This window comes from Cupressus sempervirens, chromosome 3 (assembly GCF_028749045.1).
Source record: "Cupressus sempervirens isolate cs-2001-9-10 chromosome 3, ASM2874904v1, whole genome shotgun sequence".
In the NCBI taxonomy this organism is placed as follows: domain Eukaryota; kingdom Viridiplantae; phylum Streptophyta; class Pinopsida; order Cupressales; family Cupressaceae; genus Cupressus; species Cupressus sempervirens.
In genome coordinates, this window is record NC_143120.1 from 410,282,966 (window position 1) to 410,306,093 (window position 23,128).

At 35.4% G+C, this 23,128-nt stretch overlaps 1 protein-coding gene across 1 annotated transcript in view; it reads right to left on the reverse strand.

Annotated features, from left to right (window-relative positions):
- TWN2 (valyl-tRNA synthetase / valine-tRNA ligase (VALRS)) overlaps nucleotides 1-23,128 on the reverse strand; it is a 98,301-nt gene that overhangs the window by 69,609 nt on the left and 5,564 nt on the right. The window contains exons 3-5 of the mRNA XM_089820086.1: nucleotides 11,455-11,517; nucleotides 11,096-11,265; nucleotides 10,870-10,942 (exon numbers count right to left, since the gene is read on the reverse strand). Of these exons, the coding sequence (XP_089676212.1) occupies nucleotides 10,870-10,942; nucleotides 11,096-11,265; nucleotides 11,455-11,517 (306 nt within the window). The remainder of the gene's footprint in view (nucleotides 1-10,869; nucleotides 10,943-11,095; nucleotides 11,266-11,454; nucleotides 11,518-23,128) is intronic.

Consider the following 23,128-nt stretch of genomic DNA (forward strand, 5'->3'; position numbering starts at 1 on the left):
AATCTCAATCCATTTATGTACCTTGCAATTTTCTCAACATCATCATCCACATGTCCAGATCAGATGTCCAACTTATAGAATTCTTCAATATATTCTTTCATATTCATGTCTCTTTGCCTCAAATTTTGCATCTTTCTCAATAAACTAACTTGGTAATTAGCAAGAAGGAATTTGTTCTTTACCTTGTTCCCCATCTTCGGCCAAGTTCTAATCATCTCCTTTCCTCTCTTTTGTCTATTAGTTTGCAAATGCTCCCACCACATTGAAGCATGACCTTTCAGCCTAGTAACTGCAATTTTCACCTTCCTATTATTACGAGTGTTTTCATACTTAAAGAACTACTCCATATCCGAGATCCAATCCAACACAGCATTAGTGTCTAACTTTCCATCATAGGGAACAACTTCTACAGCAGGCTTCAAATGTGCCCTAGATAATACTCTCGGGTAAAAGCACAAACCTGTGTCACCTTTTATAAAGAAAAGTGATATCAGAATGTGACAGTTCAACATTAATGACAAAAAAAAATGGTATTTGCATTTAAAATATGAAGATGATGTAAACTGATGAAATGTGTAGAATTGTATGAATTTTATGCCTATAATTTTTATTATTTTTTTGACTAAGAATTTATTCATTTTATTTTATTTTGAAGTCCCTTTTTTAACTGTAAAAAATATAGGATGTAGTTCCCGTCAAACAAGTATGTGAAAATCATCTTTTTTTGTTATGATTTGAAAATATTTTATAGATGACATGTATAGCTAGTGCACAAAAAAAGAAATAATTATTTTTGATGTATATTTTCTTTGTTATAAGTACTCAAGTTCGACCTTGTCAGAATCCAACAGTTTTTTCCTCCCGTCAAAACTTCCCTATCAAATCTATACCTTCTTGAAAAAAAATTACATATTCATGAAGAGGATTCTCTCCTCTAGTGATAAATATATTTTTTAAATTTTTTTGATATGATTTACTATTTTTTTTAATTTTTTGAGAGAGCATCTTCTGAAATGTTGAAATATCGACTTATAATATTTTTAGATTATAGCATATTATAACTAATCAAAACACTCAAAAATTTATATAATGATGATATTGAATCTGAAATCTATAAAAGGGTATTTTTAGTTTTTTTTTAAAATTGAGTTTTGATAGAAAAATGAGATTTGACCAAAACAAGTTTTTGTATCACAAACGGTGACACAGATCTATGCTTTTACCCTCAGATCAGCAATCTTTCCTCATCTTGATCTTCTTTAGGTTCTGGATTAGGGTTTGGTGCCACCGCTTCATCATCACTCACATCCTCAAGATGCGCTCCTCTCCTCTAGGCTATCTCCACAACATCTAATATAGCTATAATTTGTCTCAATGCATCTAACACGGCATTATCAGCATTTCCTCTACCACGAACCATCTTTACAGATCAAGTTCCTACAAGATTGTAACCCTCTACAAGTTATAGGTCAAATCCATAGATCTACAATCCTACAACCAAATTTGAATCAAGGTTCTACAACCAAAGCCCTGTACAAATTGCCTCACACTTTGGCGATCTGCTTGCACACTTAGGAACAATTGTGCTCTGATACCAGCTGACGCAAGGAGGGGTGGGCAACTAGGGCCAACGGCACACCCAACTCTCCAAACCACCATGCAAGAGTTAACATAGCGGAAACACACAAGAGAAGAGTAAACACTTATTGATTCATCAAATGATCAACATAAATGCCCAGTTGTAAGGCCTTCTGGGTTACGACCAAATACAAAAATACAATTCTCAAATCCACGATCATACATAAGTTCGCATTTCTAGGCATGTATCCTCCTTCAATATACCTCTAAGTTCTCTCTAAGTCCATGCTCCTTTTCCTAGAACTCAATCCTAGGCCTCCTTGAGTACTTGTGCGGCCACAGGTTGGCCTATCACATTAAATGTATGCACAGCCACAAGTCGGCTCACAACAAATATTAACTACCTATACGAAAATTAAATGCGAGCAAGGTCAGCCCAAACTGGAACCAAACACAGACCACTCGACAAACGAAGACTTCACAACAACACTGGCACTTGGCAACCACATGAGCTAGGCATCCGAAGAGTCACTCAATAGCAACTACGAACTCGGCATCCTCCAACGCTCGGCAACCACGGAGAACTTGGCAACCAAAGGAGTCACTCGACAGCAACTAAGAACTTGGCATCAACTAAACGCTCGGCAATCACGGAAGTTCCACAATGCAAGACATTGCAACTCGGCAGAAAGGAAAACTGAGAACATGCAGGACATCAGTGCAACCCAGGATGCTCTTGCATCAAATATGAAGAGTCTCTCAATTTTATGTGTGTGTGTGTGTGTGTGTGTGTGTGTGTGTGTGTGTGTGTGTGATTACTTTGTGGGATAAGTGTGGCATTTAATCGAAAGCATTGTACTAGGATGTTTACTATTTTAATAAAGGAGTGTTTTTTTTGGTGTCGCTGGATTTTTCCTAGGATAAATGTTGTCTTTATGTGCCTTGTTTGTTCTTCTGTTTATGTTGTTCTTCTTTATTTCTGGGCAAAACATTAACAACTTAAACCTTTGTGAAACAAGTTTTGCGAAGATTTAATAATTTCCAATGCCACACTAACACTTGCATGTTCTTCCTTGTAAAATTTGATAACCAAAATAAAGGACACCATCTTATGATAATTTTTTTATGATTTGCCAAAAATCTCAACTTGTTGATGATTGCATTTGTGATCTTCTGTAAAGAACCAAAGCCCAAATAGATAGGATTTTAACTCCTCGCTGCTGCATATAGTGGAGAATCAGTTGGGGTCTACAATTTACTTCACCAAACCTGATCAAAGAATGTCTCAAGCAGGAAACAATAAGAAGCATGAGCAGTACACTGTACCAAGTTCAGAACTTTCAAGACGTGAATGAATACAGGTGCACCACTACCAAGTCAAAAGAGAACTCCTTTGCACTGTACTTTTCTTCCCAAACATGTGGCTCAAAACACCTTCCTCGCTATTTCATGTAATATTTTCAGAGCCACAAAACATAATATCTCTCAATAACCTCTAGAGTCCAGACTGTCCTTACACATAAATATACATTTTATTCATAATGCTCATGCTCTATAAAATGGCATAGCTTTCCATATTCATTATTGTCATATTTTCTAAATTTCAAATCTCTGAATCAGATTATTTTAACAAACAATGCTGAAAGCCATTTACAGCAAAAAAAAATGTTTTCTACGACTTGCTATGGTTTTGTTGGGTATTTCTTGACTTAACCACACATCACCCATCAAAGATGGGACCTCTATTTTTTTGCTAGCTTGGCCCTCTCATTTTGGGGGTTCTCAGTAGCTCTAGGTCGAGTCTCAAAAGATCCTTTGTTGTTATGGATGAGGATTGATAAATTTTGATTGCGCCTTGAGTTAGGTATTGACCTTCGTCATTATTTTGATTTTGATTTCCCTACGAGCTCAGGTTTATGAAATAGTGTGTTAATTTTGAGCCCTCTGAGGGTAATCCATTAATATCCTACGCTTTTGTGAAGCCTCTGTTTTGACTTTTTGACTAACTATTAAACACAGAAAAGATAGCCCCAAAGAGAAATACAAAGGCATTGAGAATTGATTCATATGGAGCATGCATGTTTGGGAATTATCTAAATTTTGATTGAACATAAATTGGAGAATCCAGTGTAAAATCAAATGAGACAAAATGAATTTCAAAGTGAAAAGCCAGCATGGGGCTTTTGATTGTATGAGAAATTAATCGATTCAAGTATACATATGAGGTATGAGGAAAAGTTGCATCTAAAAAATCCAACATAACAAATGAATATATGTGGAAAGAGAAATTCATAATGCCAAGAAAGAGTCTACTCAATTTCATGATATGTATTCAATGGTACTCGAATAACAGTATTCAGAAAGGTTTTTCAAAGGTTTTGAAAATCACAAAAGGTATTCTACAGAGGAAAAATACCCACAACTGGTCCTCCTTTATTCTTAAATTAATGCATTTTATGGAGTTGCGTTACAGATGATTATCCACCATCTTCCTTGAATCATGACTAAGAATTGGAGTCTTAGAATCTAAAATGAAAGATTGAAAGATCATCTTCGCTATCACCGAGAGAAGGAAAAATACAGGTGATGATGTTAAAGTTGAGCTTTTGCTCTTGCTTCATTGATTGCATTTGAAATATCCATGTGCTCATATATTGTGCCTTTGTTCGCGGAAGGAGCTCCCCACTTTGATGCATTTAGTCAAACAATGTCCAACACATCCACATAACACACTCAATCAAACTATAGAGACATAAAAGGATAAGGAGACGATTGGAAATTCTTCAACGCCTTTAAGAGCATGAATTTGTTATGTGGTGACGAGATTGGCATTGATCGATGCTATTTCACCAACATACCTTGTAGACAACTCTCAAATGCGAAAATGGAGAGCAATGGAGAAGGTATTGCATGCTACATGGAATATACTCTTGGCATTAATCCATGACCATCAACAATGCATGTTAGCCGATGCAGTTAAGAAATTTTGGTATTACTAAGTATGTTAAAGATTAGTTCGGGCTCTTCAATGATAGTGAACATGATTACAAAGTAATCCCATCCATTGCAAAGCAATAGTTAAAAGCCTCAGCACATATATACATGTTTTAAAGGGCACAAAAATTCTCATATCAGATGCACACCCATTGTAATTCTCTAGGAATGAACAAAATGCTTCAATGTTTGAAAGTATATCAAAATGTGTCAAGTGTGGTCTCTATGAAGCCAAGGAATTATAGACATAGAAAGTCCATATTATTCACGATACTCATACACTCCCAGAGTTAAACTATTGGTGAAATAATTTATGGTAGAAAGAAATGGCTATATAAGGCATATACACAGTCAAGGAATGTTAAACAATAAATAATCTGCCTGGTCTCAATTGATGCCCTTAAGCATGGGTTCTTCATGAAGAAGCCCAATTGAATGTTCAAAAAATGATTCCAAGCATAGTGACAAACACAAGTAAAAGGATAGCTTACTAAAGATCTCTATAAGAACCCCACCCTTGCAAAGAATAAAGACAACCTGATCAGCATGATAGAGACCATGTATTTTGCAATAAAAGGAATTCTTTGAACAAATGAAAACTTGTATCCACTATGGAGGCTCAATGTTTACAGAGTGCAATTCAACTCATGCCAAGGAAAGTCAAAGAAAAAAAATCAACCGCCCTACCAAAATCCCGTCCGAGCCGTCTTTTGGGCACAAAATGAGCATAGTCACGGAAACATTCCAAAACAAAGTTTTGCAACAGCATCCAAATCTCGCTCATTTACTCTCATGGACGCAAATCCAACATGGTCAAAGAATAATGTGAAACATAATATCCTTCATGGAGGACAAATCCTACTCTAGTGCATACCATGGCAAATGACGAAAATGTTAGAAAATGGAAAGTTCTTGCATGAAGCTCTAAACGTGTCCAAAGCATTTGATGATCGAGCAAGTACAAAGGCAACATTCATGGTGGAAGACAAGACAAACCTTTTGCAAAATGGAGGAAGTCAAGGAATTATGTTTTACCAAATTCTTCTCTGACAAACCTCAAAGTCTGGTCCGGTTCTTGCAAAAGTCTAATCCTTGTCACATTCTTGCAAAAGTTTGCCACAGACCTTCAAAGTCTGCCCGAATTTTGTTAGGTGAAACCTGGCAAGAATTTTTCTCTTGTTATAGCGGATTTGTAATTATATAGTAGGATCTTAACCAAATTTGGCCTAAAGATTACATTTTTTAGTTTTTTGAGTTTTTTGGGTTTATTTAGTCAAGTCAACCATCCAACCCTAAAATAGACCACTAAAAAGGCCAAAAAGTTAAAACATATGTCATTTGTGCCAAAACATTAATACATGTGGCAGTGGTTGTGTTGCTTTGTTATTAGCATAATGGTCTATGAAGTTATTTGCTGCTACACACATAATATGTGTACATATACAGACATATTTTATTAAAAAAATACTTTTTTTATAAATGAGCCTAGAATGAATTCGAACCCATCCCTAATAAAATTCAAATGAATTTTGAACCTGCATCTGAACTGGTAACTTAAGAGAAATGGAAAATTTTGTGGGTAAGCATGAATCACACCCTAGACACAATTTCACTTGATCCAAAAAAATATTAATTGCAAATAGTCCATTGTTAATGTCACAATGCACCCAACACCGTTTCGTGTGAACAAGGGAGCTTTGTAAAGGAAACAATTCATGATAGGCCATTTGTGCTTATGCTATAGGGAACGAGGGAGACATTTTAATAGAAAACAAAATTCTATAGGAAGTGTTTGGAAATGCAAAGGATGGTAAGGAATCTTTGTGAGATTAAAATATTTTTATTAATTGCATGGGATAGCAAATATTAAATCCAAATTTATTCCCCCCTCAGTATAGCCTATTCATGAAACATTTTAGTAAAAGTGATCGCGCCCAAAGTAAAAAGATGGGAGAGGGGACAAAATAGCAAGAAGTTCGTAAAGTGAGGAGGAACAAATTTGCCATGGTATTGAACCAAGGAAATGTCCTCACATATGAGATGTCTCAAAATCTAAGATGATGAATGTGAAAGTCAAAGCTTGAAAAGGTTTTGGCGCTTTCGAATTCTATATTTAAGCCAATTTGGAATAAAAATTGATAAACAAAAATAGAAATTCAAGTCAGCATAAAAGGCACAAAATCCATGCCAAGCTAGAAATCTAAGATTGGGAAATAAATGGAAATTTATGGAATTGAATTGAATATTTAATCAATAAACTTTTGAAAATAAAATATTAGATCAACTAGAAAATATATTGGTTTTACGGACTTAATCTCAAATTAATTAAATATAAAATTTGATATTTAATAGTTAATTAACTTTTCGAAAATTGAAAAAGTAACGAACTTGATCAAAAATGACATGGAAGAAAATTGTATTCCTTTGGCTTAGTTTGAGTTTGACAAAGAAAATTTTAGACATTACAAGGAGTTCAAAGTTTTGAACGAAAGCATGTGAGTTTCGAAGTGAAAATGTTGAAGAAAGAGAGAAAAGCGAAAAGCACAAGAATTTTGAAGAGGAAGAAAGTTTCTTCTGGAGAAAGAAGTTTCAAGATCCCATGAGTTCAAATTTCGAGTTTGAAATGAAATATTAAAAATGTCTTCCGTTTTAATTCTAAGCACAATTCTTACATCAATTATTTTATTTTGCAAGAGTAGGGATTCTAGTTCCACATGCTCGAGGAAGCCACTCAAGTCTCGGTAAACCAGTTCCAAATGTTCGAATTCAAGCTCCAATATTAATGACATCCTAGTTTTCAAGTGATCGAGTTCAAAGTATTTGATGTTCAAGACTTTAAAGGATCAAAGTTCAAATCCTAAAACCCAAGAACATGACCAAGAAATTTTTGTATGAAGAGGCTCCAAAATAATATAATCCTTAGCAAGGAATTCAATTTCATTTCATCGAGTTGAATTCCCAAGCAAGTACCCAAAAGGCAAAAAATAATCAAAGCGAGATAATTTCAAACGAAATAATTGGGGTTAGAACCAAGATAAGGAAGGGTACAATATGAAATATTGCTTGCTAGCACAAAACCTAGTCATCTCCACCCACTAAACAAGGTCTTTCAAGACAAAGTCAACATATTTAAGAAAGAGAATCAAGAACTATCCATTCAAGGAAAACTGATGCACTTAATGCATAGTGGGCATGGGTAGTGGGCATCAATGTCACTTGACTCTCATCTTGAACATACATGTGCAATGGGCAATTATTATGCACTGTGGTAGTGGATTCCTTCTTGCATTAATGTAAATTCTTCATTCTTTGCCCTAACCCTAATTAAGACTAAGATGGCAAAATCTACATCATTGGTTATTGTTTCACTCCGAGCGACTTATGGTAATCAAGGACCTATATAAAGGCCTCACTTCTCATTTATTAATACTTGGTATTTTAGTGCTTGCTTGTTTCCTAAAACCTCTCATTTAGATCAGGTTTAGAAGATAAAAGTGTTGTGATTGCAATGGCAAATATGATAGTATTTTGATAAATTCCTTTGGTTCATACTTTTGACGTTCTAACTCTAAGTCCTCGTGCAAGGTTTCCAATTCATGCATAGTTTAGGATAACTTGGCAAAGCAGAGCGTGGTAAATAAGGAATTTGTCCACCAAGTACAATCTATTGTTGTCATTACCCTTAGGAGTAGATTAGAATCTTCGAACCCCAATTCTCATTTATTGTTGCATATTCTGTGAAAATCCCAAAAAAGTGCTTCATTCCAAAATCCTTTAACAACTCCCAAACCCAACATGAATTGAAATCAAATTGAGTGGATATACGTAAGGCCCCCTGTGATCATCAAAAAATCACATCAACCACTGAGCTTATCCATTGTCAAGACCTAACATAGAAGGAAACATGGAGCCATCATATGATCTTCTCGCAATCTTAGCATACACAAGACTTTGTTCAATAGAGGATAAGATACATCAATATTTTGTTCTACTATTTGGTGGGTCATAAAACACACATCAACAAGTGTGTACCCTAAAAGTATGACTATATCTAATGCAAACTTACCAAAGCATGTACTCAACGCTCAAACAGTCATCTTACTTAAGAGAAAAGCATCTTCAAAACACATGATATAGCTTTAGAAATCATTCTCAATAGAACTTGCTATCTAGAGCATTGCATGCTTCCATTGTGATATCCCCACCAATAATATCTATATAATTAAATAAATAACGAAAAATATAATATTAATAATGATATAGTATAATTTATTATCATATCATAATAGTGCATTAAGTGATAAAATATAATATTTAGATTAATTATCTAAATATATAAAGTAAATATATTATGAATTATATGCAATAGTATTAATATTAATATTATAACAATAAATGTAATTGATATATTATTAGTATAACATATGTAATAATATAATTATAATATATTTTAGTTTATGAAAAGACGTGACTCATAAAAATACTATATATAGAGTTTTAATATTGAGAGAATATCATTAAAAAAAAAGGAGAAACATGAAGAAAATATATGCAACTGGTTTGCAATCGGAAAAATGAAATAAATTAATTGTAGGGGGGATTACAATTGGTATCAGAGCAATGAATCTGCCAGCCTGTGGTACATATTTACAAAAGGATCTTTCAATTTCAGAACTCCAATTTATTTATCAAAAATTTCACCAGTGATAGCAAAGAATCAGTGGGATCTATATCAGAAAAAAAAATCATGCAAAAGAATGGATAATGGTTTCTGTGGTATTCTCAGATACAGTTTAGTGATACAGAATGTCGTATGAGTCCATATTGGTATAAAAGGTAAATATTAGCAGTAAAATGTTTATAGGCAGTAAGCTTTCAAGTGCATTATCAACAATTAATTCTTCCAGCGGCAAAATTCAACGAAGCTTTTTATTTTGTCATAAAGGTACAAATATGTTACATGAATCTAAAATATTTGATCAGGCCCATCAACTATTTTAAATGCCAATGAAAACTTTGTGAGCCGAAGTTCTTATACAGCCCCTGATAATTTTATTATATAGTCCCCAATAGTTCATTTACCACCTCAAATAATTCAAATGTGGTGAGGGAAAGTGATCAAATATTACTATATAGAATTGCTCGTATCAGTGCTAGCCACTAGCACGATCTTATACACAGCGGAATAATTTTCAGAGATATATAAAGTAAATATATTATGAATTATATGCAATAGTATTAATATTAATATTATAATAATAAATGTAATTGATATATTATTAATATAACATATGTAATAATTTAATTATATTATCAATTACAATATATTTTAGTTTATGAAAAGACGTGACTCATAAAAATACTATATATAGAGAGAGTTTTAATATTGAGAGAATATCATTAAAAAAAAAAGAGAAACATGAAGAAAATATATGCAACTGGTTTGCAATCGGAAAAATGAAATAAATTAATTGTAGGGGGCATTACAATTGGTATCAGAGCAATGAATCTGCCAGCCTGTGGTACATATTTACAAAAGGATCTTTCAATTTCAGAACTCCAATTTATTTATCAAAAATTTCACCAGTGATAGCAAAGAATCAGGGGGATCTATATCAGAAAAAGCAATCATGCAAAAGAATGGATAATGGTTTCTGTGGTATTCTCAGATACGGTTTAGTGATACAGAATGTCGTATGAGTCCATATTGGTATAAAAGGTAAATATTAGCAGTAAAATGTTTATAGGCAGTAAGCTTTCAAGTGCATTATCAACACTTAATTCTTCCAGAGGCAAAATTCAACGAAGTTTTTTATTTTGTCACAAAGGTACAAATATGTTACATGAATCTCAAATATTTGATCAGGCCCATCAACTATTTTAAATGCCAATGAAAACTTTGCGAGCCGAAGTTCTCATACAGCCCCTGATAATGTAGCTTACAAAGCTACTGAAAACAATGTAGCTTTGTATCAGCAAAGCAAAATTAGCAATTACAGAGTGGATAATCTATTAAGCAAATACAGTAATATGAGACATTATATTCACCCAATCTAGACATCTTGAATTCCCTATACTCTTTCTCAAGCAAGGCACAGTAAAAATCTTGAAACCCAGGCTGCCTCAGATCTGATATTTCATCATCTCTAAAATTGAAATTCTTAGCTTTCTCTTGTGATAATAGTTTTCTTTTAGAGGGCAAAAGGCAAAAGGTTAAAAGCCTGAAAAAATTTATTTATATAACAAATCCTGTGATAGCAGTTATCTTTCCTAAACCTGAAAGATAAGATTACGTACAATTACAAATGGAGGCTTTTTGCTGTTAGCATCAGCCACAAAGAAACGAGACTTCTCCCACCATTGATACCATCTGAGAAGCAAAGTTTAAATTAGCTTATAATAAAACAATGCTTGTGAATCAAAATAAAACATACTATAATCCTTGCAGACTTCAACAAAAAATTCTACTCTGTACCATAAACAACCTTCTGACACATTAAGCCTCAGAAAGAACATCACTTACGCAGTTTCCACAACACTTGGATTATACACTTTGGCCATTTCTGAAGCAAGCCTTTTCTTTTCACCAAGAGGAGTTGGAGGGTCTTGATAGTCCTCTTGGTTTTCATCTGCCCCAGACTTCTTTGCTGCTTTTTGCTCAGCTTTCCTGGATGGCTGTAATCCCTTTTCAGCCTATTCACAAATTTGAGAATGTGAGAATGAGAAAAATAGCTGTCCACTTCTATAACTTGACAATATACCTTGGAAACATGTAAGCAAAGTACTTCTCAATAACACATATCGAAACACATAGAAGCCCCCATAAAGATCAAGATTCTATCTTCAGCGTGCATGCAAAAAATAAAGCATAAATAGCCCAACCTGCGCTTTTGCAGCTTCAGCTTTCTGTGCCGCTTTCAATTTCTTCAACTCCTTTTCCCTTGCCTGCATAGTTTATAGACTTATGAAATCAGTGACATGTACATTGACAACTCACCTCAACTAATAATTTGACAACACAGCCATGACAAATTCAGGCTCCAAAGAAAACATACTATTTATAGAATATGCCAATCTTAAAAATGGTCACAGACTATGGATGTATATTCAACTTTTCATCAGAAAACTTCAACATAAATGAATAAATGTTCCACAGCATTTCGGGGTTGGGGACAGGGGGACAGCAGGGAAGCTTGATTCAGTCCAAGTGCCATTTTTGGGGATGACACAAAGAAGGTGATAAAGTTATTTTTTTTAAATGTCTCTCTGTGTGTGTGAGATTGTCATTTAAATAAAGATATCAGTTTTTTTATTAGCTTTTCGATTTTTCTTATCTAATTTATTTTTTGATGACATAGTTTCGAAAACCAGTCACATGTAACAATTTTTATTTCAAATGAAAAAAAGGTTTATTTTAAACATTGAGCTTTTTTTATATTTATAAAATTAAAAAAACATAATATTTTAAATGTAGAAGAGAAGAATAGAAACCTGTTTGGCACACATTGAGTCAAGCAGACTGCAGCCCCCTGATGCGAAAAATTATCCCTCACCACTTTAGAACCAATCAGTTTATTTTTATTTTTTAAACACTTTTCCACAACTTTTATTGACAAAACATTTGGCATTCATGAGGGGCACTTGGCTAACGCCGGGACAGTTGAAAGACATCTCAGATGTCCCAGCGTCCCTCCCATTTCCAAGGCATTTTCAGCAATTTGGTAAGTTGGGGGCAGCAGGAGTATGTCCCCACACATCTCATGTCCCCCAAAAAGCCATGCGGAAGGGGGACATGGGCTTCAAAGGCACAGATGCGTCCCTTTTGAAGCCTGCAATGAATAAATAAAGAAGTAGGCAAATAATAATGGCCCTAGAGGGAAAAAAAATATAAGATTTGACAGAAGAAACGATATACATACTCTAAAGCATTGACCACTGTTAACTAAATTTTTACTCTAGTTATATAAACAGGTAAAATGGTCTCAACACTTGTCCACTTTAACACGCAAGTTAAAAAACTGTTTAGTTGAATAAATAGGTAAAATGGTCTCAACCCTCATCCATTTTAACACACAAAAAGTGCACTATAAAGCTTAGAAACAGCATCCAATATGTATCAATTCCTACAAAATTCAATTGATGACTTCAATTCATAAAAATAAGGCTTGTGTAAAGAAAGCTATTCAACCAATTAGAAATTATTGGAAAACTTCAGGTGTTTCTGTTGGATGTGAAGATGCAAAAAATCGGTCATTGATCAATGTCATTGCAGTGTCACCCCAAGGGGCAATGTTTCTGAAGACGATTAACTGTGAAGGGAAGTGAAAGATTCACAGCTCATTTCCAAAATTCTCATTGAGGCCATAGAGATGGTGGGTAGTGAGAATGTAGTCCAGGTGCATACAAAGAATGCCAAAAACTGTAGGGGTGCAATTGTTTTGGTTGAGGGCCAGTAAACCATATTTTTTGGACACCATGCACCGTACACTCCCTAAACTTGGTTGTGCAACAAATTGGCACTCAAATAGATAGGGTGAAGCAAATTTACCAAGAGGGGGAGGAAATACAAACGTTTGTGAGGAACCATCACATGTCACAACCGATATTCAGATCATTATCCAAATTGGAGCTGTTGAAGGTAAATTGTAATTACTAAATTTAATTTATTTATTCAATTTGAAAAAAATTTATGTCATGTTCAATTACCAAACTCAACATAACTTTGATGAATATTTATTGACATATTGTTAACTTACTTAGGTGATTGAAACCCGATTTGCATCTCATACTATTGTTACAAGATGACTTGTCAAGGTGCAAGGGCTATTAAGCCAAATTGTTATTTGAAGCCAGTGGAGTACATGGAAGGCTTCAAGTTGAAAGAGGGCAAAAAAGGTCAAGGCATTGATTTTGGATGATAATTGGCGAGGTCATGCGCAATTTGTATTAGATTTCACAAACCCTTTCATACTATGCTCCACTTTACTAATATAGATCAACCTTGTTTGAGGGGATGATGTCTATGATGGCATGAACACAACGGTAGAGAAGGTAAAACTTTATATACAAACACATAAGAATGACCCTACCCTATGTTAAGTCTTACGCAATCAGCTTGAAACAATCATTCATCATCACTGGGAAAATATACCCCATTGTACCTCCTTGCATATGCCTTATCTACAAGGTACTATAGCGAGGAAGTACTTGCTATGCCAAATAGAATAGCACCATATGTGGATGAAGAAGTTGCCAGGTGCTACAAAGCTTTTGAAAGACCCTTCCCAGATGATGACATTCATAAAAAGTTAAGGCCGGAATTTAGCTTATTTGCTTCAAGAGCAAAACTTAGTCCAATTGCAATAAAGGACCAATGTGACAACCTCTTGCAATCAAAATCCTCTCAAAAGTAACTTTTTTTGTTTTTTGCTTACCGCTTGTATCTACAATTCTTTAAATTGCTTTTCATTTTTATATTTTGCTTTTGTTTTTTGAACATTGTCCAAGTTGCAAGGTCTTATGTTGTTGAACAAAATTGGAGTACATACTCCTTTATCCACTTAGTGAAGTGTAACCTGTTGAGCTCAAAAAAAAGTTGAAGACCTGGTTTACAATCATACCAACTTGTGTCTTTTGACATGCAAGGTGGATCACTACAATGATGGGACAGCCAAGTTTTAGGAATGAGAACCTGAGTGTGCAACCTTGAGTGCAACGATTTGAGATCTTACTACATTCACGGATTATGATGTTGATAGCATCAATTGGAGAAGTTAAAAAAAAGGATTTTTTTGCGAATCGATGAGTTCTGATTCGGATTGATGAACATTGAATCATGAACTATATTTTGATTTTGTATTTCTGATGATTTTCTGACTTGCATTGGAATCATGAACATAGACGTATATTATACGGTTTATAATCTTATTGAATATTTAGTTATTAGTTATAACTTGTTTTAATTTGAATTTGAATTGGTAAAGTACCTTACTATCAAATGATTTCAATTTGTATATTTCTTGCATTTCTTTGCATATATTGTTATACATAATATATTTATATAAACGTATCCAAACACATCTGCAACCCTCCCCCCAAAAAAAAAATCATGCACCCAATTCTCACATCTGCATCTGGACTGCAACCGAATCAGTAACTAAGCCCATGACTACTGAAAAATTAAATTAGAATCCTTCTAAACATCGATGTAAAAGAGTTTGGACTATCAAAATGACTGTAAATGCATCCCTCATAATTCCAGATGCACTTAACACCATGTTATACCCTACCAGGCAAAAACAAAACCACAATTTGAGGTCCAAAATTAACACTAGAACTGAGAACTACATGAAAAAACTTGGTAAAAGAGCATTGAGTATTGTTTTGGAGGGGTCTCAGCCACCAATAAAGAGCCTGACTTTGATGACATGGTTGTCTCATGCTTATCCTTATAATTAGTTTGCATTGACTTTGATTCAAAACAAAATCTAATACTCATCATAGTAAGGCATAAGATAAGGTAAATTTTTAAAATCATAATCTGGCTGCCATGACCTGCCTACGGTTGAAATAATTTGCAGATTTAGTAACCAAAGCCAATGAAATATATGCGAAAGACCAACCCTACGAAGGGAATCACCTTGTAAGAAGTCTGACCCATCTTATTGCATAATCACTTCATTTAGGATATTAAGAAATGAAATAATAGTTAGGAAGACTGATCTCACTTGAATGGTCGCCCCCTTTACTGCATCGTAGAGGATGGTGACAAAAACATAGGAGTGGGCACTTAGAGTCTACACTGTTGGAATTCAATTTTGTGAAAAAATCATTAATAAGAAATGGTTGAAAAAGAATAGGTCCCATCATTCCAAGATTCTCAAGGAGTTGGTATGGCTTGACTTGCAACAAGAGTATAGTGACATGATCATGATACTCAATTGCATCTTTGGGATGCCTCATTCCTATAAATTTGAAATTGGGATGTGGTACTTCATTGAGCAAGTGACAGGAGAAGAGGACAAGATAGATTGGGTTGGACTGATTAGTGATAACCTAAATGAACAACTGATAAATTTGGAGCACACAAAAAAATTTATATGAGCTCATACATCATTTATATGCTAGCACGAAGGATGAAGTATGATGGACTAAGATGCAAAGAACCGATTAGGAGCGGAACCCAACACCTGAAAAATCATGAATACTACCCACAATTGTAGTTATATTCCAGGGATGGTTATGTGAGAGTTAATGATGTCTTTGGCATGCACATAGTCAAGACCCTACAAAAGAGGCTTCATATGAGATTATGGGAGCAATGAAGTTGGTAGACGATTATGGAATCTAGTTCATCTAGTTACCCACCTTTTCATACATCCGAGTTCGAAGATTTTCTTTAAAGCCATACTAGCTTCTGAGGTACCCAATGCATAAGATGGTCTTGTTGGAGCTTACTCGACAACTCACAGTTTATGACAAGAATCAGAAGGGGAAGAAAAATCTTGGATTGAAATTCCCAATTTCTGTAGCAGGAAAAACTGAGATGTGCACATATGTGAAGGAAGCAGAGAGATCATCGTATGAACTCCACTTCATTCATCTTCCACTTTATCCGAAAAGATCTAATTTTGATCCCTCCAACAAGATCAAATCGGTAGCAAGATCAAAGTACCAACATAAAGTTCACCTCTAGGATTTTTGGGCAAATGTTGTGGATGAGCATTATCATCAAACATGTTTAGAGTATGCAACATATTCCAAGTTCCTGATCAAATGGAGGACCCAAATGTAGTGCAAAAGGGATTCATCTGGAAAGTGCAATTCATCCATGCGGATGGCAAAGGAGGTCATGGATCTTAACATATTGTCGAAGACAGTCCTGGATTTCACTAAGTGATAGATTGAACACAATCTCAGCAAACTACTTATGCCAAAAATGGATTTGTATATCAATTGATTGGCCACTGACCACTTAGGGATGAATGACCCAAGCAAATATCTGAAGGGAGTATTGAAGAAAGGGAAACTCTATCGGAAAATGTAGAACATGGGAAAGGGAAAGAGGTAGCTCAAGAAAGGTAGCAAAGAAGTAGGCCAGACATCCAAGAGAGCCTCAGTAGAAGAAGCAAAAGTCAGGAGATGTTCCCTCTTCGCCAAGTCACATTCCTAGTGTACAAGAGATAGAAAATTTTGAGAGGCAAGAAGTAGCAACAAGTATAAGGAGATTTGAGCAAGAAGAAGATTTGACAAGGCCAGTATAGGACGAATTGAGAATAAATGCCTATGAAAAATCTGCACAAGGGAAAGTTAAAGATAAAGATATAGCTACAGAGGAAAGTAGTTGGTATCTTGGAGTGAGAAATGATAGAAGTTGAGGATGTTCCAGAAACATAAGAAGCTCTTGTAGCAGCAACAGAGACTCTAATTGTAAAGGTTGTAGCTTTTGAAGTGACAGTGGATAGTCTAGAAGGTAAAGAGGAGATCAACATTCGAGTAGTGCAAGGGAAAGAACTACTGGTAATCTACGAAGATCACAGTATACCTATTCTAGAATGGCTTAAGAAATAGATTCAGAAGAGTCAAGAAAAGGAGGTTGACACAGTAGTTGAATTGCAACAATTTTGGATCGTGTCAACCAATCCAAGGAAAAGGGGAAAGCGAAAAGGTTCACTAAGGTTGTCAAGGGAGAATAAGGGTCTAGGATTCTGCAAATAGCAACTCCTACAATCAATAAGACTAAGGATCAGATCACTCCAAATGAGTATCATGTCACAGAAATCAATCTGAGTCATGCTTCCCATGAGCAAATCATAGAAGAATTTTGGTATTTTGTTCAAGAGAGGTTAAGTTATTTTGGTATTTAGTTCTACTATTTAGTGGGTCATAAAACATGCATCAATAGAATCTAGCACTAGAAGGAGGACTTTCACATTGTTAGAAAGTTTTGGAAGAAGTTTCACAAACTGGAGTGCATTAATTAATTATCACCTGAGGTACATCAAAGAATCATAAGATCTACTCCAAGGGCGAAAGAACTACAAAAGATGAACTTTGCTCCAGAGCCTAGACAAGACAAGACAGAAGCATCTACAAGTCAGAATTCACCAAGTATAGCCGATCTTACAAGAATATTCAAAACTCTACCACCTCAGCATCAACATGGATCGACTCAAGGAGTTCTACAAGGTGCTACACAAATACAACAACTATTTGTGAAAATACCTATACAAGTTGTTGCACATACCAACAACCAGTTCTATCGATGGCCCAATGATGGCGTCCCTAAAATGCATTGCCCGTTGTAACATTTGTCGCCTACCACGATATGCAAAAAGTTCCTAAACACTTTTGTTCTAAATTCTTTGTGAATGATATCAATCGTCCTGCTAGTGAACACATTAAAGTTTTTAAGGATGCTCTCTAGAACCGAAATTTGCAAGAAGAGGACAAATTGTTAGCTTATTCATTGGGCAAGGAAGCTTTTTACTAGTATATCAATTTACTTGTGAATTCAATACAAACTTGGCAAGAATTGAAGGATTCTTTCCTCAAGAAGTTTAGATTGCCTATCACTATCACCCCTACTAAATTGTATAGGTAGTTCATCGAGATAAAAAGACAAGAATGTCCAGGGTCAAGGAACATTTCCCTTTCCCTTTCCCTTTCTTCCCTTTCTTGATTAAATTAAAGGCATCGACGTAGGGCCCATAAAATTAAAGGCATCCCATCGACTAATCAATACTTCCAATAACCGAATTCAGAGGGCTTATTCAAGATTGTGAAATCCTTAACGCACAGGTGATGATGCAGCATGACATATCTACTATGCAGCCCTAGCTTGTTTCACGTCCATGTTTGTTTAGAAAACTCATCAGGCTCCTACAACTTTGATTCAAGCATATGTCGAGGTTGAGAGAGTTAGTTTGCAATCACCTGCAACTGCGAATAGAGTACCCAATTACTTTGGAAATGCAAATACGTTGAATCAAGGAATGTTGAATTATGTTTCAACTATAAATCTTGTTCCTACACCTCCTAACCAATTGGTATTGCATCCTGGAGTTCCTATGTCACAAGCAATGCTCACACAACCTATTAATTTTCAAAACACAACTTCTACAAGGACACGAGGAAAAAGATGAAATGAAATAGTTGATTGAACGAGTGATAAAGTTGTCCACTAAGGTTACTTGCCTCAGGAATCAAAATCACCAATTACTAAATGCACGGAGGAATTATCAATCATATCAAGCTAACAACTGATGTTATCAAGGGAATCCTCCCCTTCATCACAATAAGAATCAAGGACATAATCATGGATATCAAGAAAGTAATCAAGGATATCAAAGCAATAATCAAGGTCATCAAGACGATAATTTTGGATATCGTAATAATAATCAAGGGAATTAAAGATGATCCTCCATCTTCTAAGAATTGACCAACTGATAAAGTTTTCTTTGCAGAAGTGACACTATCTGGATGGTGTAGATTGCATGAGAAAAATCAACATTATGAGTTACAATGTAAGGAATTTCATAGAAATGCTGATATTTTCAAGGGAGAAGTGAGAAACACTACTGCACCTAAGAATCCTCCTCCTATGGCGTATGAGCTAGTATCTGCACCAAGATATGATCAAGCATTAGTGTCCGACGATTTCAAGTTCCCTCCCTTGATTATCATGATTGCATGTCGATACAAGCTAATTAGAAGTTCCTGCCTACTTCAACAAATGGTCCCGTGGAGACGCCACGATATCAAGTTCCACTAGAAAATCAACCTCCACCAGCATCCCCAAATGAATCTCTACATAAGGATGGATTTTTCTTCCCTCCTCTCTACAATAGTGTCTTGGTGGAGGGGACAAGTGAAGTACAAGCTTTTCAACAAGTAGGCTATCATAGCTGACATATATATACATTGCCAAGGCATAGGCAGATTTGAAGGTGCCCTAGCCAAGGCAGGTAGTAAGAAGTGGTATTCTTAAATAGTACTAATTGAAGTATAAGTCAGCAATTATTTTATAGAAGATACCTTGTTTAAAGAAGAGGAAATAAAAGGTGTATATTTGTCATCTTAGACGACTATATAAGGAGGAACTTCATTTGGAGAAGGGGCTGCAAGGAAACCAGTTCAATTAGCAATCAGCACTCATAAAGAGCAGATCAATACCCAGGATATCAGCAATCAGACACAGATCAATCAGATTGAAGATTTCTATTTTTTGCAGGCCATAGCATTCTTGTCGATTGTGGCATGCATGAGATATATGAATAGTGTATACATGATTAAGATATTATCTAACATAAAAAAAATTGTGTGAAATGCTAATCAGTTTAGGTTCTTCATTTATCTGTTCTCCCAAGGGAACGATCTTCTGTAGGTGAGAAAGGATATATAAGGAGCAAGGTGTATCTTGTCCTTGGGCTTAGATGGGAGGGATGCTTTGGGCACCCTATTGTAGTTTCCCCTCCAACATATACAATGGTTAATTATTAAAATGGATTCAAAGGAATCTCAATCATAGGAACCTCAAGGTGAATAAGGCAGCATGAATAGCGAATGCAGATACAAGCTTCCTCACTAGGTACACTATCTTATGAAAGATGGATGGCATAAGGCCACATCAGACAAAGAGGGGTATATCTGTCCTCGGGCCTACCAGAAGGATTGATTCGGGCATGTGATGTCCTCTGCTGAGAATTTGACCAAATCTAAGGATTTTTATAATTTGCTATGTCATGAAATTAAGTTCAGCGTAAGAAACAATTTAAGATCCATAATACCAATAATTAGGATACTCAGTCCCAAGTTTTCTATTGCTCTCCTACTCAATAACCTTAAGAAGGAATGAAAATTACTTAACATTAGGGCACTTGGAAACCAATCTACAAGTCTTGGCATATGCATACCTGTCCTGGGACATCTCTCTCAAGGATTTGTGACATATGTCCTTATCCCATCTTGGAAGTACATTGCAAGGTATTGCTCCATCTCTCCCTGGCAAAACCAGCCTATCCTCTTAATTGTATTAGTGAATGATTTTAGGAAACAGGGTATGAGTATACTAATTATAAAGTATATATAAAAGTATATCATATATGCATAAAGAAAAACAACATGACCTGTGTGTATCTTAATCTGAAATACTGCTATAATTATTATAGAGTATGTTTTGAATCGTTATAACAATATTAAATATATGTAATGCAAATCAGTATCAATCTGGTATAATTCCCATATTACTGACAGGATTCACTATTTGTCAGCAATCAGAATTGGTCACCCTTTTGATTACTTCCACTGTGACATCTTAATCTAATGCTAGATATATTCCTTTTCTTTAATGATTCCAGATACCAATTTGCTTCCATGCCTTTTGGATGGTGATTGAAATTTCTTTTATACCCTTGCTTCCAAACAGTTATGCCTCTTGGAATCAAAAAGTCACATCCTGTTCACTAATGATTTGTTAATTTTATACTATCGCACTTTTTTTTGTTAAACAAGTCACTTCTTTGTTGTTCGTTGTATATAAACAATTAATGGCAATTGCTGCTCATAATCATTACTTGATAATCAATGGTTGATGTTAAGAATATCAGTTTTCCACAATCCATTTTGATTTATTTTAGTGCTTCTGGTTTTTAATTGTGTCAAGTTTTTGAATCAACGTTTCAGATCACACTTTTCTTCTTGAGCTCTCTTACTATGTTATCTTGATGATGGATCACAGAGTGTGGTCCAAAACATTGATTCAAAAACTTGACACAAGTGAAAACCAAAAGCATTAAAATAAATGGTCTATGTACTTAAGCAACATTAATCGCTCCTTTTCCTTAAGTATTCACTGCATCTTACTTGGAGTCTTAGACACTCCTATCACCGTATTTGACTTAGTATATGGTCAGTCAAAAGCTCCCTCCATTGCTATCATAACCTTGTCGTTGCTCCTCAACATTCTTTACTCGCTTCTTAAAATATTATTGCCCAAAAAAAAAATTTCACTTGCTTGACTTAACTGAATTGATGCTAACTGTATTACCTTCTCTTAATAATGATCAACAATATTTGTTGTCCATTCAGTATTGTATCAGAGTCATAGCAAGGCACCCTATCATGTCTCCTTATCGAAGACCCATTACCAAGGTGCCAGGAATAGGGAGGGTAGGTATAGGCTTCCTCACTAGGTACACCACCTCATGAAGGATGGATGACAAAAGGCCGCACAAGGCCAAGAGGGATGGTATATCTGCTCTTAGGCCTAGCGTGAAGATCACTTCAGCAGCCTATGGTATCACCTTATCCAAGTCCCATTATGGACGAACCGAAATAATGAATCATATATATTATATGATTAAAATGATTGTGAATCTATGTTAGTTAACCCTAGTAGTAATGATTAATTTTATGAATTGATTTTTCAATAATTGTCTAACATGATTACAGGACCTATCTTGCTCTTACATTCTTTCAATGAAGTTACATCTCTAGCCATATTGTGTTCCTTGCTTTTATTGTTCTTGTGATTCTAAGACAAAATATAGGGTAATCCCAAAAGAGGACATCACATTAGCATGCATGCCTACTGGACATGGGAGATTTCCCTTGTTTACACAAGAGGCATTTTTCACATTACTCTTATACATATTACTCAAATTCATGCACCTTAAGTTTCAAGATCATGACCAAGTAAACTGTCAATGCCACATTGTTTGTGTGTAATGCCCCACCCGGAGATCCTTGGAAACAAGGATTCAAATCAAGCCAAGATATTTTTTTTTTTACAAGTATGAATGCACAAGACAACATCATACAGGGATCACAAAGATCGCAACGGAAGACTTCAACACAATCCCGGCAACCAACGAATCTCTGAACGCCACTACCAAACTAACACACACAAACAAAGCCAACAAAGACAACGCACATGATGAGGGCACAAGAAACAACCACTCATCAACAAAACACCAAGCTGGGGTAATATGCAAAATCCTATAATTTGGCTAAGCCTGAAATCCTGAAGCCCTAAAAATTGGCTAAGTATGGATTTCTGAAGCCCTGAAATATCCTAGAATCCATAACTTATCTCCGAGAGGTCTGAAACCTATCTCAAACGATTTGTCGCATATATTAAAATATATCTTAAGTATAAGGAATTAACTTAAACGATATATTTTAAACCTCTAGGAAATCTGTTTTGAACCAGGAAGGTGTAAAAACCAAAAGGGTGTCCAAAACCAACTTCCGAACTTTCATCCGACAAGCCTAGATAGCCCCTATTTCTCGCGCGAGAGAGAAAACTGGTCTCGAGTTTCGCGCGAGATCTCTCACTGCTTCGCGCAAGAAAGTTCGCACTTCGCGCGAGGACTATTTGGCTTCGCGCGAGGATTCCCTACGCGCCGCGCGAAGATCTACATTCTCACGCGGGAAGTGTATTCTTTCGCGCGAGGAAGAAACAGTCTCGCGCGAGGAAACAAATCAGCGCGACACAAAACACAAACAAAAAGCTAAACAAACAAGGAAACCTCCACATCGGGGAGTACCGGATCCA